This window comes from Strix uralensis, chromosome 13, assembly GCF_047716275.1.
Source record: "Strix uralensis isolate ZFMK-TIS-50842 chromosome 13, bStrUra1, whole genome shotgun sequence".
Lineage (NCBI taxonomy): Eukaryota > Metazoa > Chordata > Aves > Strigiformes > Strigidae > Strix > Strix uralensis.
In genome coordinates, this window is record NC_133984.1 from 428,005 (window position 1) to 442,868 (window position 14,864).

General features: G+C 45.8%; 1 protein-coding gene across 1 annotated transcript in view; it reads left to right on the forward strand.

The window, feature by feature from the left end:
* The first annotated feature begins 560 nt into the window (after positions 1 to 560).
* MSN (moesin) overlaps positions 561 to 14,864 on the forward strand; it is a 46,249-nt gene continuing 31,945 nt past the window's right edge. The window contains exon 1 of the mRNA XM_074883103.1: positions 561 to 662. Within this exon, the coding sequence (XP_074739204.1) occupies positions 651 to 662 (12 nt within the window). The 5' untranslated portion in view covers positions 561 to 650. The remainder of the gene's footprint in view (positions 663 to 14,864) is intronic.

Here is a 14,864-nt window from a genome sequence, read left to right on the forward strand (position 1 = left end):
CCGCCTGGCCGGGATCTGTGCTCGGCAGAGACGTGACGAACCCCTGGGCCGAGGCGGCCGCGGCCGAGCACCGTCCCCGAGCTGGGCCCGGGCATGGCCAGAGCCCCCTCACGTCAGCGCTGCTCTCAACAGGGCAATCGCCCATCAAACAGCACGGTTTATTCAAAATAATGCTTTCAGCAAGGACCAGAAGTTCCAGTGACACCTGATACACAAATAAAGGCCGGCGTTCAGGGCTTTCACGGAGTTTCGGGGGCCGGCAGCCCCCCCCCCGGCGCTGGGCCTTCGCCGCTGCCCCAAGGCCGCCCCTTCCCAGGCCGCCGGGCAGGGCCGGGCCGCGCCGCTTGGCGGCCGCGAACGCTTCGCCCTCCCCCGCGCCGAGCCCTCCCGGAGTCTTGGCGGCGACACGGGCGCGGGTTCCCCGCGCCAGGCCCGGGCCGCGCCGGGCCGGGCCGGGCCGGGCCCCTCCGCACGGCCGGGGCGGAGTCGCCGCAGCTCCAGCCCCGGGCGGAGGCGGCCGGGGGCGGGCCCGGAGGCGGGCCCGGGGCTTGCGGCGGGGCGGGCGGGCCGAGGGCGCGGCGCCGCGTCCCGTTAGAAGCAGCGCGGAGCCCGCCAGAGCAGCGACCTGCCGTGTCCAGTCCGCCGGGAAGATGCCGAAAACGGTGGGTGCCGCCGCGGGCGGGCGGGCAGCTCTGGGGGTGGCGGCGCCCTGGGGGGTTCTTCCCGCCGGCGACCCCGCCTGGGAGCGGCTGCGGCCGGCGGTGGGGCCCGTGAGGCGGGCGAGCGAGCGGAGGAAGGGGGGAGCCGTGGGGGGCGCGGCGGGCGGGAGCGGCGCCGCCCGCCCCTCCATCTTGTGCTCCCCCGCCCGGGGCCGGGCCCCGCCTGGGCCGCGGCTGGTAACGGCGCGACGGGCAGCGCCCTGCACCCCCCCCCCGGGACTGATCCGCGCTGGGCGAAGCCTCCTGGAGCCTGGTGGGAAATTAATTAATTCTGTGGCCGCCCCTCATGTGCCGTGCAAAGAGGAGAAGTTGGGGTTTTCGCAACTTGTAATTAGTCAGCATGAGTTGCCGGGGAGCCTTGTCCCGGCTTGACTCGAAGTATTTCTTGGCTGGAGAGATCTCGGTACTTCAGAAAGTCTGGTCAAGTCCCGGCTTGACTCTCCTTCTCACAGCAGGAGTTCGGTGGCTAATGAGCAGCGCGGGGTTTTTCCATTTCATTTCTCCTGGTTGGGGTAAGAGAATTGGTCCTAGTTCATTGATAGAACAGGAAGGAGCTGGCTGGAAGGCTCTGGATGTTTCCTCACTGGGAGTGATCTGAAGGCCTAAGAACATCTGATGTTTAAGCTAAGAGCCTGTGGTTTACGTAAAGGAGAGACAAAAAAAAACCCCAAACCCTAAATAAAAAGCCACCCCCATGCAAGTGGACGTTGAAAGGGAATCCACCCTGATTTTTTTTTTTTTACAGATAACTTTATTACTTTAAAATAGGTATTAAATGCTTGTTGACTGACTTGTGCTTTTCCTGCTGTCTTAAATGCCAGCTCTCTTGAGACAATAGCTGGATTATTTTTTTTCTAAACAGCAACATCTGAAAGGGTACCAAACTCAAGCCACTTAAAGGTTAAGACAGTATTTTCTGAAGCTTTTGAAAGGCCTTTCTTCAAACATCAGCAATGATTAGTGAAGTTTTACTTCAAAAAAAAACCGGCAACAAGTTCAGTCAGATTAACAGAAGTAGTTCAGGTTAGGGAACTTGTGTGTAAAATGCAGTTGAGACCTTCTAGGCAGAGATATTACAGTTGTGATGAGTGACTTCTTTTAGTGTGAATCAGCCCAGAAATCCTGGACGTGTCGCAGAGGCGCTTGCGAGGCTGAGTTGCCACTAATAGGCCGAATCTAGATGTGCGGACACAGTGCTCACTGCAAGGTGCTCACCGCAGCCTGTCTCTGCAGACACGCCCTGGGCTGGATTCATGTTCTCAGCCTGCTGCTTTCTGGTTCTGACAGAGCAGTTCTGCTTTCGGAGCTTTTAAAAACTGGAAGAGATAAAGAAATGCAAGTGCTTTGCTGTGACACTGTGTATTGCACACCGCAGATTCTGCAGAAAGTGGTTCAGATGTCTGTGCCTGTTGAGGTACAGAGCTGCTGGCCGCCTGCTCTATCAGCCTTTGGTTTCCTGCCCCATCTGCCCTAGTTGCAGACCCAACTGAAATAATATTTTAAACATTATTTCTTGAGCTGTGGTTTGCAGGAACAGGATATGCTGGCATAACTGTGTAATTAGTTCTTCATGTTAAAGAAACATGACTACTAGTGTGCTAGTTTAAGATTTGTTAATAGCCACTTAATTAACAAAACGTTAAAATGCAAGTGACTCTTCAATGAAGGTCAAACGTGGGTGAAACTTGAGCAGTTAGGTGTAGCTATATGTGGGCTTCATCACAAAAATAAATCCATTGTGAAGAAGACAGATGGAGGAAATGTTCCTGGGAACAGTTCTGGCTGGGCAGGAAAAACACTTGTGCCTAGAGTGTTTGGTAGCTCTTATCATTCATCTCACCAGGCTTACAGAACATGCTGCTGCGTGGTTTGAGCAGCAGAACCTGTTGAGTTCGGAGTCCCTACTCCTCCTTAAGCTAGGCTAAATGTTAACACATCTAGCTAGAGATTGCCATTTTGTTACACAAGGTTTGCTACAAGTGGCACTGTGCTTTGGTGCACTGTTAATAGGAATCCAAGATTAACTCCAGTAACCTTTGAACTACTGGCACGTGATTTGCCATTGTGAAGTGAAATGTCTGCACAATTGTGGGGTTTGGTTGCTGGAAGCCTTGTAGGCTGCCTAGAAAGTCTATCCTGGGCCGGCCTGCTGATCCTGCCATGCTTGCCACAGGAAAGCTTCACTGTTTTTTCTAGAGTGATTTTTATAGTTAAGCGACCAACTCTGGTTTGTAAATTTTTTTTTTTTTTGCTCTGAAAGGCTTGCAAGATGTAAACAGTTAAAGATACACACACCAAAGAGGGCATATAATTCCCCTCACACTTTGTATGGCAGAGGAGTGGAAGTCGTTGAGTGCCAAAAGGCCTCTTGCAAGCCATTGTCAGGCTCTGAAAAGTCTCTCCCCTGGTTTCAGTTTATTGGCCATGAGTAGGCTCTGATCTCATGCTAACTGAGTCTGCTCTGGTCTCTCGCTGAGTCATTTCAGGCTGGGCAGAGCTGGAAGTCACAGTTCCAAATCCTGGTAGAAGTGACTGAACTGTCATGGTGATGGCTATTCCAAGCCCCATAGTTAATCACTTGAACTTTAGTATTACAAAAACCATCCTAGTTGGGGGAGTGGGAGGGAAAGAGACCTTTTTTGTACTGTCTTTACTCATCGGGGAGAAATGCGTTTAATCAGAACTAATCTCATGAATACAGAAAGCTTCAAACTAAGGTATAATAAAGTTTGGACTCCCCTTATTGTATTAGCAGAACTAAGTGTTTCCCTCTGTTCAGAACATAAGTGTCCAGGTTTCTAGGGCAAAGTGTTACTACAGGGAAAATCAATTTGGACAAGCATGAAGTCTTCAGCACAAAAGAATAGTAAGATTCCTAAGTCTCAGCTCTATGATGCTATTTAAGATTTTTAAAATGTCTTTTCTGCTGTTGCCTTTTCCCCTAATACTTTCTAAAACTCAGTTTAGCAATAGCCATTGAGGCCTTCAGTGAATCTGTCTGTAGGTTAAATTGATGGTCTTAATTCTCAGCTGGACTCCAAAGGTCCTTGAAGCATATATCCCATTGTTCTTTGGAACAGCAGAGGTCTGATTAGAAAGGTAACTGAGAAACTGAGGTAGGTATCAGGAGGTTCCTCTAGATGTTTCTGGATGTGTAGCTACTTCCTACCAAGTGCTGCAACAAGATGGCAGCTATGAGCAGAGTGCTACACTTGTTTGGATGATACTTTTTTTTTTTCCCCTGGGGAATTTGCTAGGGGTCTTGAAAGCTGAGGGGTAAGGGTAGGCAGTGATAAAAACCATGACTTGTAATGGATGGACACTTTTCTCTTGATGCCCTGGGTTTGGATCCTGCTGTGCTATGAAGGAACACCAGAAGCATTCCAGATGCCTTCTGTCATATCTGAGGACCAACCCTTTGGTGTTCTATCTCCTCCTCTCCCTCGCTCAGTATAGCTTGGGAAGCACTGATCAAAGTTAGACAGGCTTTGGTGTGATGTGAGTGCTAGCTTCTTAGGCAGACTCAATCCATTGTACCTTTCTTCTAGCAGTATAAGATGCATGGAGTTGCTGTAAAAAGGTGAGAGCTCCCAAAGACCTTGCTGTACACAGACGTCTCTGTTGTCCCTGTTGATGAATTTCAGATGACTTTGTACTTAAGAAGCAATGACAGCTAAAACATGTTGAGTGTACAGTGGGACCAGGTAAACTATTGGACTGGTGTACAATGAGTTAGCTGTAGCTTTATACCTACCATGGGATTTTACAAATCAGGAAAGGCCTTTACATCCTGGCTTGTATTGTATTCATCAGCTTGGTTCCTAGATTCTGCAGGAATAGCAAGGTTCTAGCTCTTGTGCAGATGAAGCAGTGAAGCCTGGTGGTGAGCAAAAGCTTCTATCTGGTACTTCTGGGTCTTCTATGTTAAAGTTAAACAGAATTAAAGAATACCATTGATAAACTAGCGTTCACTTTGTTTTTACATACTGGTAAAATCTTGCTTCCTCTTCTTACGGCAAGCCTTGCACCTAACTGGCAGTGTTGTGCAGAAAACATGAGTTATAGCAGCTTCAGACTGTAGTGAGCAAGAACTATTCTGAGTGCCTGGTCTGAATTGGTAGTCATGATCCAGTTATTAAAACTTTAACGTGACAGTGTTAGGCCTAAGAGTGCTTATCATACCAGAGGGTCTAGAAGATTAAAAGTGGTAGTTGAGTCCTTCTGTTTTTGACCTCTTGATTTCTTGCTTGAGGCAGATAAGCAAGAAGTGGGTTGGTGAGGTGCACACAGTAAAAGGAGCCTGAGGAAAGCTTTAGATCTGCTGCCTCTGCTGTAAGAATCCTGTGGGGAGAAGAGTGCCTAATGCCAGGGGCTGGTCATCGCTCACTTCTTGCAAACATCCTGTCCTCTTAACATCTACAGGCAGCCCCTTTTTTGGATCTGCAGGGGGTTGCAGCACTTTCCTTGGGGTGACTCTGCCTCTTCTGATTAATCACCCATGAAGGTTAATTACAATTCTTGCTTTTCTTGTGACAATAGTTCGTAAGATGTCTTAATATGGACTCCTTTTTTTGACAGGAAATGGCATCACTGCCTCTAGAGGAAACTGGTTTCAGTTGTTTTATGTGTAGTGTCTGGTCTGAAGTGAAATCCTCCTGCACAGAGCTCCCTGAAGTCCCTCGGTGGCTGCATGAAAGACCGCTGATGAACTGAAACTGGGGGCGTTGGAAGACCTTCTGCCCTTGCTCCTTGTGCCGCTGGGTGTGCGGGGGGCAGGACCCTTCCCGAGCCACTGGGCTGGGTAGGTCCCTGTGGACAGACCGAGGGTGTTCCCAGAGGCTCCCCTGGAAGAGGTGGCCCAGGCCCTGGCCCTGGCCCTGCTCCAGGTTAGGGGAGGAAGCTGACTAAAAGCTTCCTCCAGCTACGTCACCTCCTGGACGCTTTCCTGGCCTCTGCAGCTCAAACAGCCTTATTTGGCTGACTTATTTTTTGCTTTTTTTTTTCCCCTTCTGCGCAGCGAGAGGGCCTCCCTGAATTTGCACAATAAAGCTGTTATCTGTGCTTAATCGCTGTTCTGAGGGCTACAATGGGGTCTGCTTGAAAAAGAGTTCCAAGATCTCAGCAGAACTCCTCGGCCTCCCTCCCTCCCGGTATCTTGTTTGTCTGTCTGCTAAATGATTGTACTAGAAATCAACATCACCCTGTGAGGAGTCTCTCTGCTGTTGCAGACACTCTGTTGGAAAAGAGGAAATACCTCCCTGTGCAGGAATAATCCAGGGCAATTAACTGATGTAAATTAAGAGCACTAGTAAGCAGCCAGTTAATTGCTTGCTCTTCCCTAGGGGTGTTTGGGAACAGCAGGAATTCGCATAGTGCAGCCAATAAACTGCATCAAAGGGGGTTGTCTTTTATCCCATCTGAAACTTCTAAATCAGGCTGAAGTATTTAGATTCATGGAAGGCTACTCTTTTGGGCAGATGTCTTTGTAACGCTTCTGTAGCTGTTTCTAGGTGGAGTATTCAAGTGTTTTGGAAGTTGAGGGCATAAAACCCACCCTTCTGACTCCAGTAGCTAATGCTGACTTGCTGTAATGTTTAAAAGATTGTGCAGCCAATACTTGGCAGTGTTGTAGGAAGAGACAGTTACTGGCAAGCTTGGTGGTTATAAAGCCACAGGATCCGCCACAGCTGTTTGGAGGTTTAAAACCTGAATTTGCAAAGGGCTGGGCCTTATGTTGGCAAGAGACAGTTATGGCTGCTGTGGATAGGGTAAGCAGGTGGTCTAGTGCCGCTCCCCTCCTGTGCAGCTATGAAAGGGTGTCTTCACTTGTGCAAATATGTGATCCTCCAGTGGAGTACCCGGGCGGTCAGAAACTCCTGGCCTTTGTATAGCAGCTTGTTGAACTTGTATTAAATGGGGAGAAAACACTCTTTGAAGAGGTTTTTAATGGTATGACTCCTAAAAAATGCTTTTTCCTAGTTCTTCCAACATCTCTGAAGCTGTAGTTGTTCTGAGGAACCTATTCAAAAATACAGACTTGGGATGAAGGAATGATGTTGGGTTCTTATCCCATTCCCAGGGTAAGAAATGGGAGTGTTTGGCCATGCTAGGCTTTTCCCTTTGGCTGTTGCTGGTTGACCAATAGCTACAGACACAGGCACGGGGGGGTTGCTCCTAAAGGAGGAATGAATGAAAAAGCTCGAAATATGATCCACTCTGTAGAGAAATGTGCAATTGGGCACAAATGAGACTAGGCGGGGAAGAGACAGACTCCTTTCTCTGCCAGCAGTGATTCTGTGTAGAGAAAAATAAAATCTCAGATCAGAAAGAGGATAACTGAAGTAATGAGTAAGAATGGCATGATACACATGGTCCAGACTAAGCTATAATCTCTTGCAAGTTTCTAGCTCTGTTGGTGAACTCATTTGTTTTGTAGAGGGAGGCTACTCAGGAGAACAGGCTTCACTGCACTTGAGTGTAAATACTGTAAAACCTGGGTATTTTTTTCTTTTTTTGGCGGGGGAGGAGGGGATTAAGTTGATGTCGGAGAACCTTGCATGCAGCATATTGGAGAACTGCTATTCTGCGATTGTATACCTTCCTGTGTTCTCCAGGTATTTTCTTTTTAAAGCAAAACTGATGGCTTACTGCAGCCATGAGCCATTCTTGCCTGTCTGTATATCACTGATTTGGCCTCTTCTCCCCGGTAAGTTCTAATGACTCACAGTTTTTTTTGTCTCTGGATTGGGAGACCTAGTTATGGTGGGGAAGTGACTAAGTACAGGAAAAATCTGCCATTGCAGTCTGATCAATCACTTAGTCACACCACTTAATAAATGTATTTGGTTTTATGTAACACAGGGTAATAAATCATGGAATTCTGGGCTAAATCTTTCCTTGCCATAGTGTTTAAACTGTACTGAACTTAACTCTCTGATACTAATTCTATGCTTGTTTACAGTGCAAAAAATGAGTTGCTGGACAAATAATTAGGGTGAAGTTTCAGGGCTCTCAAATTCCCCACCCCCTGGAGGTGTGGCTTTTGGTTCATAATGTCACTAAGAATAACAAGGTATTTTTTTTTCTCTTTACCTTCTGAATAGGCTATTCTGGAATAGTGAATTAAAAAGAATATATATCTATTTCCTCAATACACTGAATGTCTTTTCAAGCTGACTGCTGGATGGACAAGAGGGTTGTCATTGTGTGTGTTTTTCTCTATTAAAATCCAGAACTTGATATCATCCTAAAATTATCATAATCCACAGGACTTGCAGAATTGCAGCAAATGGTTTGGAAGGCACTCTGTGAGGAAGTAAGGCCGTTCTACTCATGACAAAGTCAAGTGGAATCAAGTTGACCAATAAAAAACCGGTGATACAAAACCCACACAATACTTTGTGGTCCAATATATCCTTTTACATGAAAACAATCCTATTAATGCTATTAGTATGACAATTTACTGGCAACCTTGGAGTTTCAGTTAGAAATGGTAGAGAAGGATGGACTTGTACGTATGTATTAAAAGTAAGGGTTTACTTTCTGATCCATTAAGCAGACACTTTAATGAATGGTTGACCTGTTCATTTGCAAGTTAGCAAGAAGCATATGGCATAGAAGTCTTTGTATAGACATCTTCAGAAATGCTTCCTCCCTGCGTGCAAGAGATGGTTCTTGCAGAAGTTGGCCAATGGTGTATATGTGCAGGAAAACTAAGAACTGTTGCTCTAGATACCTTCTTTTTTTTCTAGCATTATCAAAGTCATGCTGACCATTGGTCAAGAAAGGGTCAGTAGATGAAAATTTTTTATAAAAGGGTAATAATAAATATACTTGTATGAAGATGTTCAAAATTGAACTTAAGCTAAGAGAAAACTTCCACTCTCATCCTTCTCCTCCCTTTGTTTTAGCAAGAACTTTAATCTGCCAGCATGTTGGATATGGGAGGCATGGATATCATTTCAGATATGCTCACTTTCTTGGTGAGTTTCTTGCTTTCATCTTGTATCTTGAACATACAACTTCAAGGTTGTTAGAGTAGCTTTCTAACAGTGGAAACTGAAAAGTTAAAGGTTCTAGTGAACTTGGTTTCTGTAGCTTCATCCAAAGTAGATAGTGTTTTTCTGTCTTAGGATGGGTAAGAGCTTTTAACTTTTGAGGGATTTTGTCCTGTAATGAAACCACTGTCTGTTCAACATGCCTGCAATATAGAAATAGCATTTTTTATCTTTTTGTTGGGCTATAAAAGAAGTAGATGGGACTGTCCATCACAACCTATACTTAGAATAGTATATTTCAGTTGGATGGGACCTACAACAACCATCTAGTCTCACTGCCTGACCACTTCAGGGCTGACCAAAAGTTGAAATGTGTTAAGGGCATTGTCCAAATGCCTCTTAAACCCTGACAGGCTGGGGGCACCGACCACCTCTCCGGGAAGCTGTTCCAGGGTTTGACCACCCTCTGGGTAAAGAAATGTCTCCTCATGCCAAGTCTGAACCTCCCCTGACACAGCTCTGAGCCATTCCCAGGCATCCTGCCCCTGTATCCCAGGGAGCAGAGCTCAGCACCTCCCTCTCCCCATCCCCTCCTCAGGAAGCTGCAGAGAGCGATGAGGTCGCCCCTCACCCTCCTTTTCTCCAAACGAGCCAAACCCTCTGGAGTCCTCAGCTGCTCCTCACAGGACCTGCCTTCCAGCCCTCCACCAGCTGCTCTGCCCTCCCCTGAACGCCTTCAAGCACCTTCACATCTTTGAATGGTGGGGCCCGGAACCGCACTCAGTGCTTGAGGTGAGGCTGCACCATTGCTGGATGCAGTGGGACAGTCCCCACTCTTGGCCACTGCGGGATTGGATGCCCCTGGGTTGCCCTCCTGGAGCCAGGGCACACTGCTAGCTCCTGTGGAGTTGCTGCCCACCAGCACCCCCAGACCTGATTGCATTGTCCTTTCAATAGTGCCCAATTTCTTGGTTAATGCAGTTAATATCTGACCACTGAAACAGATCTTCTAGTAACTACATGTCAAGAAAGCAAAATTACCTGAAAAGTTGGATGGATTGAAAGAAACTTGCTTGTGTTGTACCTTATAGTGCAGCTGAGACAATAGAATACTCGGTGTCTAAGCAATAACAACATGTGAAATCGTGACAGGGTTTGGTGTTTGTGCCTTGTTTGTGTGTGCATTCTTAGTTTTTTTAAAACCAAAGTTGTCATTTAGGGATGATATTAGATTATATTACTCATTATATTCTTATGTTCCACTAAGTTCTGTTTGGCAGCATTCATTCATGGAGATGCTGCACAGCACGTGTAAGCAAGGTGTTGCTTTTTTAGTTTGCTGTTTGTAACTACTAGATACTACATACCAAATGTTAAGATAACTGCTCTGTGAGATGAGATCAAAAGCTTAACCATCAGTAACTATTTTACCAACATCTGGTTATTTCATTTGCCCTTACATGTAGCTATGTATTAAGGAAACTTAAAATCACTTTTGGAAAAATGGACTTGTTCACTTTATTTGTTTTATTGGGTAGATAATGAGAACTTTAGCTGAAATGTATTGAATTCAGTGTCTGGCTGTATTCAGCACTCTGTGTCTACAGTTATCCTCAGTGGAAAGTCCAAATCTGAGCTCACCTCAAGCTGAGAAACCTTTCTTCTATTTCTGAAAATGTCTTGTTTGAGCAGTTGGATTTTTGTTGCCGTATCTGTATTTCTCACCAAGGAGCATTCAACATGTGAATTTGTTTGCATTGGTGAAACACAGGAAGCAGAGAGCAGTAAAATGATTATGTTCTAGGCAATATCCACAATCTCCTAGAGAGCCAGAAGCTGCTGTATGAATGAACTGTTTGTTACATGTGACTGCTCATTTTGTGAGCAGCCTCAAAAACGTTAAGGTTACTAGTAGCTTGAATAATGGGGTCAGGACAGGCTAGTATTACCTATAATACCTGAAAGTTCTGAGTCCATAGTTGGGAAGGTGTTAGACTTTGTGAGTGTTCTTATTCAGCACCATAAAACACTTTATCACTAAACCAAGAAAATACTTGAATAAGCAAATGTGTTTTAGTCCTCCAGCCTGCAGCTCCGTTGTGCTGCCTTTGTGATGGGAGCTGGACTGTAACTTATTCCTTCCTGGAGTATTGAGATGACATGCTTTCCTTGCTGCTATAATCACAGAATCACAGACTGGTTTGGGTTGGACGGAACCTTAAAGCCCATCCAGTCCCACCCCCTGCCCTGGGCAGGGACACCTTCCACTAGCCCAGGTTGCCCAAAGCCCCGTCCAACCTGGCCTTGAACCCTTCCAGGGAGGGGGCAGCCACAGCTTCTCTGGGCAACCTGTGCCAGGGCCTCACCCCCCTCACAGGGAGGAATTTCTTCCTTAGATCTCATCTAAATCTCCCCTCTTTCAGTTTAAAACTGCTACCCCTCATCCTATCCCTACCTCCCTGATGCAGAGTCCCTCCCTCCTTTCCTGTAGCCCCTTTCAGTCCTGAGAGGCCACTCTAAGGTCTCCCTGGAGCCTTCTCCTCTCCATCTGAACCCCCCCCAACTCTCTCAGCCTGTCCTCACAGGGGGGTGCTCCAGCCTCCTGAGCATCTTCATGGCCTCCTCTTCTGCACTGATGGGCACAGTGTATGCTTAGGGTGTTGTGGTGACAGCTATACATGCAGAAGTGAGTTAAAGCTCAAAACCCCCCAAGCTGATGGTGTTTTTTGCTTTATCTTGCTCTATGGTTTGTTACTAACTTCTGAAGTTGAAGGTTGACAGCAAGCTGCAATGCAGCGTATTGTGCTCAGTCTGAATACCCCTTTGCACATCCAACAGAATAGAGATGTTTTTTGAATGAGGATATGTGTCAGCATCTTCAGCTGTAAGAACGTATTGCTGTAGTGTCTGTCTTGAATCTCCTGTGAAAAGATAGAGCAAATAGAACTAAAACTTACAAATTTCTGAAAGATCAGAGCAACCAACTGAAGATGAGATGTCTGGAACAATACTTGCTTCAGCATCATACACAGGAAATACACTATCTTAGCATTTTTTCTGACAAATGCTAAATAATCAAGTAGAAATCTGTCAAAGACTGTCCTGCTTCTCCTTTGCTGCTTCACTTCTTACAAATTTAATACACAGGCTTTGTTGCTTGCTCCATACTTGATTCACCTCTGTGCAGTCTCTTCTGCCACTAAGCACCAAGTGTAGCTTAGTCAGAGGAGGTGACCAGCCACTTCTCCCATGGCGAAGCTTTGAAAGTGTCTTTCTTTCATACTGCAAAAAAGGATGGTTGGTGGGTGTCTCTTCTTTTTATATAGAACCCCTCAAATTCCTATAAGGTATTTTAAATTTAAGATTGACTGCATCGTAAGCTTGCTTCTCAGTAAGCTGCTTCCCTCGGTTTAGAGGAGGGGTGCTCGTCATGTGACTCTTTGTATCTTGGGACTGCATTACTCTGTCCTTCCAAGATTTTCCTCATGTCTCTGCAAATGCTTTGGTTCTTGAAAAGTTTGGCAGAGAGGACTTTCCAGTGAAATGCTTTTACAATATTCTAATGGTTTTGATTTGGCAGTGTTTGGAAGGATTTGAAAATAATTTGGATCTGAGGGGATTCAGACAGTCTTGTAAACAAAGTGATTTCGTTGGTCTGCCATTCCCTTAGAGAAAGATGGGTTATTAGATGCGTTAGCGTGGATCTGTCTGTCTCACAACAAGCCTGAGTGAGAGCAGTTAGCTGCTCTTGCTGCTCCCGGTGTTCTGGAGATGTGCAGTTGGGGGTGAGGTATCTGCATGCAGGAATGTTGAGGGAGCCTCAGGCTTTGATCAAAGTTGAATTAATGCCTGCAAATCCTATGCTGCTGCTCTTCCTTAATGTATGGAAAAAACCTGAAAACATAAAAAAAGCGCAACCATATGCAGCAGGTCTGAATAAGAGCTAAGCTCTCAAGCTGACTTATGAACGCTCCTTGCAGAGAGTTGCTTTGCAGACTCCCTGCCTCTGGTTAGTCTAGTAAGTTTTACTGTTTGCTTTTGTATGTTATATTTGCCTGAATATTGACTTACACAGGAGATGTACTCAGCATCTGACTACTTCTCTTCTTGCTACTCAGTTGTGTTTCTCAGTTTTGACCTTCAGCTTCCAGAAGATCACTAACAGTTTAGCTTATCTGGATGCTTGGCTGCATGAAGGTAGTTCATAACATCTCTGTTTGCAGAGGAGTTTTAAAGGATCTAAATATCGAAACTGCAGATCATGTAAGGAAATCGCTCCTGCCTTCTTGATACAAGAAGTCAGTTTCCGCCATATTATAAATGTTTAAGCTAATGTAGGGTAGCTTCCCAACAGCCTTTGCAGTCTTGTAGAATTATTGAAAAAGTTAAGCTGAGAGAGAAACCTAGAAATCATCTGGTCCAACCCCATGCTCAGAGCAAGGCCAATTTCAAAGTTGGATCACTTTCTAAGTTAAATTGGATTGTTCAAGGTCTTGCTTTTGTTACAGTGGGACAGTAGTTCTTGACAAAGACAACTTGGAAAGTACTGGAACTTGCAGAGTATTGTGTAGGTTCCTGGAAGTTCTTAAGCTCATCCTCTGGAGCGTAGAAGCATGGAAAAAGTAAGATCTAGTTGAGTATAATGATTAAAACCGATCAAAAGTGAACCCTTTAAGGAATACTTAATATAAGCCCAGTTACTTGCGAGTACAGTTATCTTAATCCGCTGTGTTTGCTGGTACAGTTGAGCTATGCAGGGTGTCTCTGGTTATGGCCAGGCAGTATTCTAAAAACACTTCCCCCCACGAAGCTGGTGCAGGCCAGAAGATGATATTAAGCTGTGAGAGTCCTGAGGCAGTGTGTTACTGATGCATTTGATAGTTGCTTCTTAGCAGTGCTTACAGCTGTGTTTCAGAACAGGCAGCCCTGTAGCAAACTGGGAATAGCTTGACTCTGTAGCAGTCACTGGAAGTCTAAGGTTTTTATTCTGTTCTTTAAATTGTGAGTTTGTCTTTCTGTAAAACTGTAGACAGCTATAGCCTTTAACTCAAGTCTGCCGCATATGAATTATGATTAGGTAGCTATAACATCTTTTTAGTAGACTTTGAGAACACCCTGAAAGATCAAAGCAGCAGTACTCTGGAGTTGAAGGGATAATTGTTTTCTTATATTTTAAAAAAATATATATCTGTGCCTTTTTTTCAGTTTAGTCAGGCCTTCTGTGAAAGGCTACACGATGCAGAATGTTTATTTTTGCATCTGAAACGGTCTAAGTGATACCCTCTACTATGGCTGGGTTTTGACTACTTGGTCCCATGGTGTCTGCCTGATCTATAGGATGTCCAACTATCATCTACCCTTAATTTCATGGGCAGTAAGGGTGGTATGTACTGGACCTGTATTTAAAAGGAAGACATGTTAATAAATCTTCCTCGACCACTGTGGTTCCTGGGCATTTAGCAATGTCTTTGTGCATGCATCCAGGTCTCAAGTGGTAACTGAAGTTTATCAAGCATTCTTTTCAAATAGCCCAATTTCAAACAATGTATTTCAAGAGGTGTATGAGTGTGAACTTGAGACTATGCATTTAATTGCAGCCTTTAGTGGGCTAGATCAAATTGGTTGCATGTTTGTGAGCTTTGATGGTTTGCTGCCACTGTAAAGTCTTGCTCCCACCTGTGTGTTCCTGCGTTGCACTGCTTTGGATAGTCCAACTTGACAGTGCCTCAGCTCTGTTCTGCTGGCTCAGCAGCACACTGGGTTAACGGCATGTGCACGTGTGGCTCGAGGGATAAATCTCACCGAGGGGTTGTGTCTCAGAGCTACTGCAAAAGATAAAGCAGGAGTGCCTGGGAGCAAGGAATAAGTGGTTTGGTAGCTTGACCCATCTTGTCCAATTGTACCCAAAAAGCCATCTTGGCCTTCCCACTTCCCGTAACCTGTAGCAGTGCCTCTCTAAATGTAGTGAACAGGACCAGTGGAATGGTTCTGCTGGAAAAAATAGCAGATGAGTTATTCTCAGCCTGATTCACTCTTTGGTCCTGCTTGTGGGGTGGCTGTGGAGTGCTGATGTGAACCTGGGGAAGGCGGTGGGATCACACCCTGCCTGTGCTGGCACTGCTGCCTGCGGCTCCCCGCACAGCTCTGG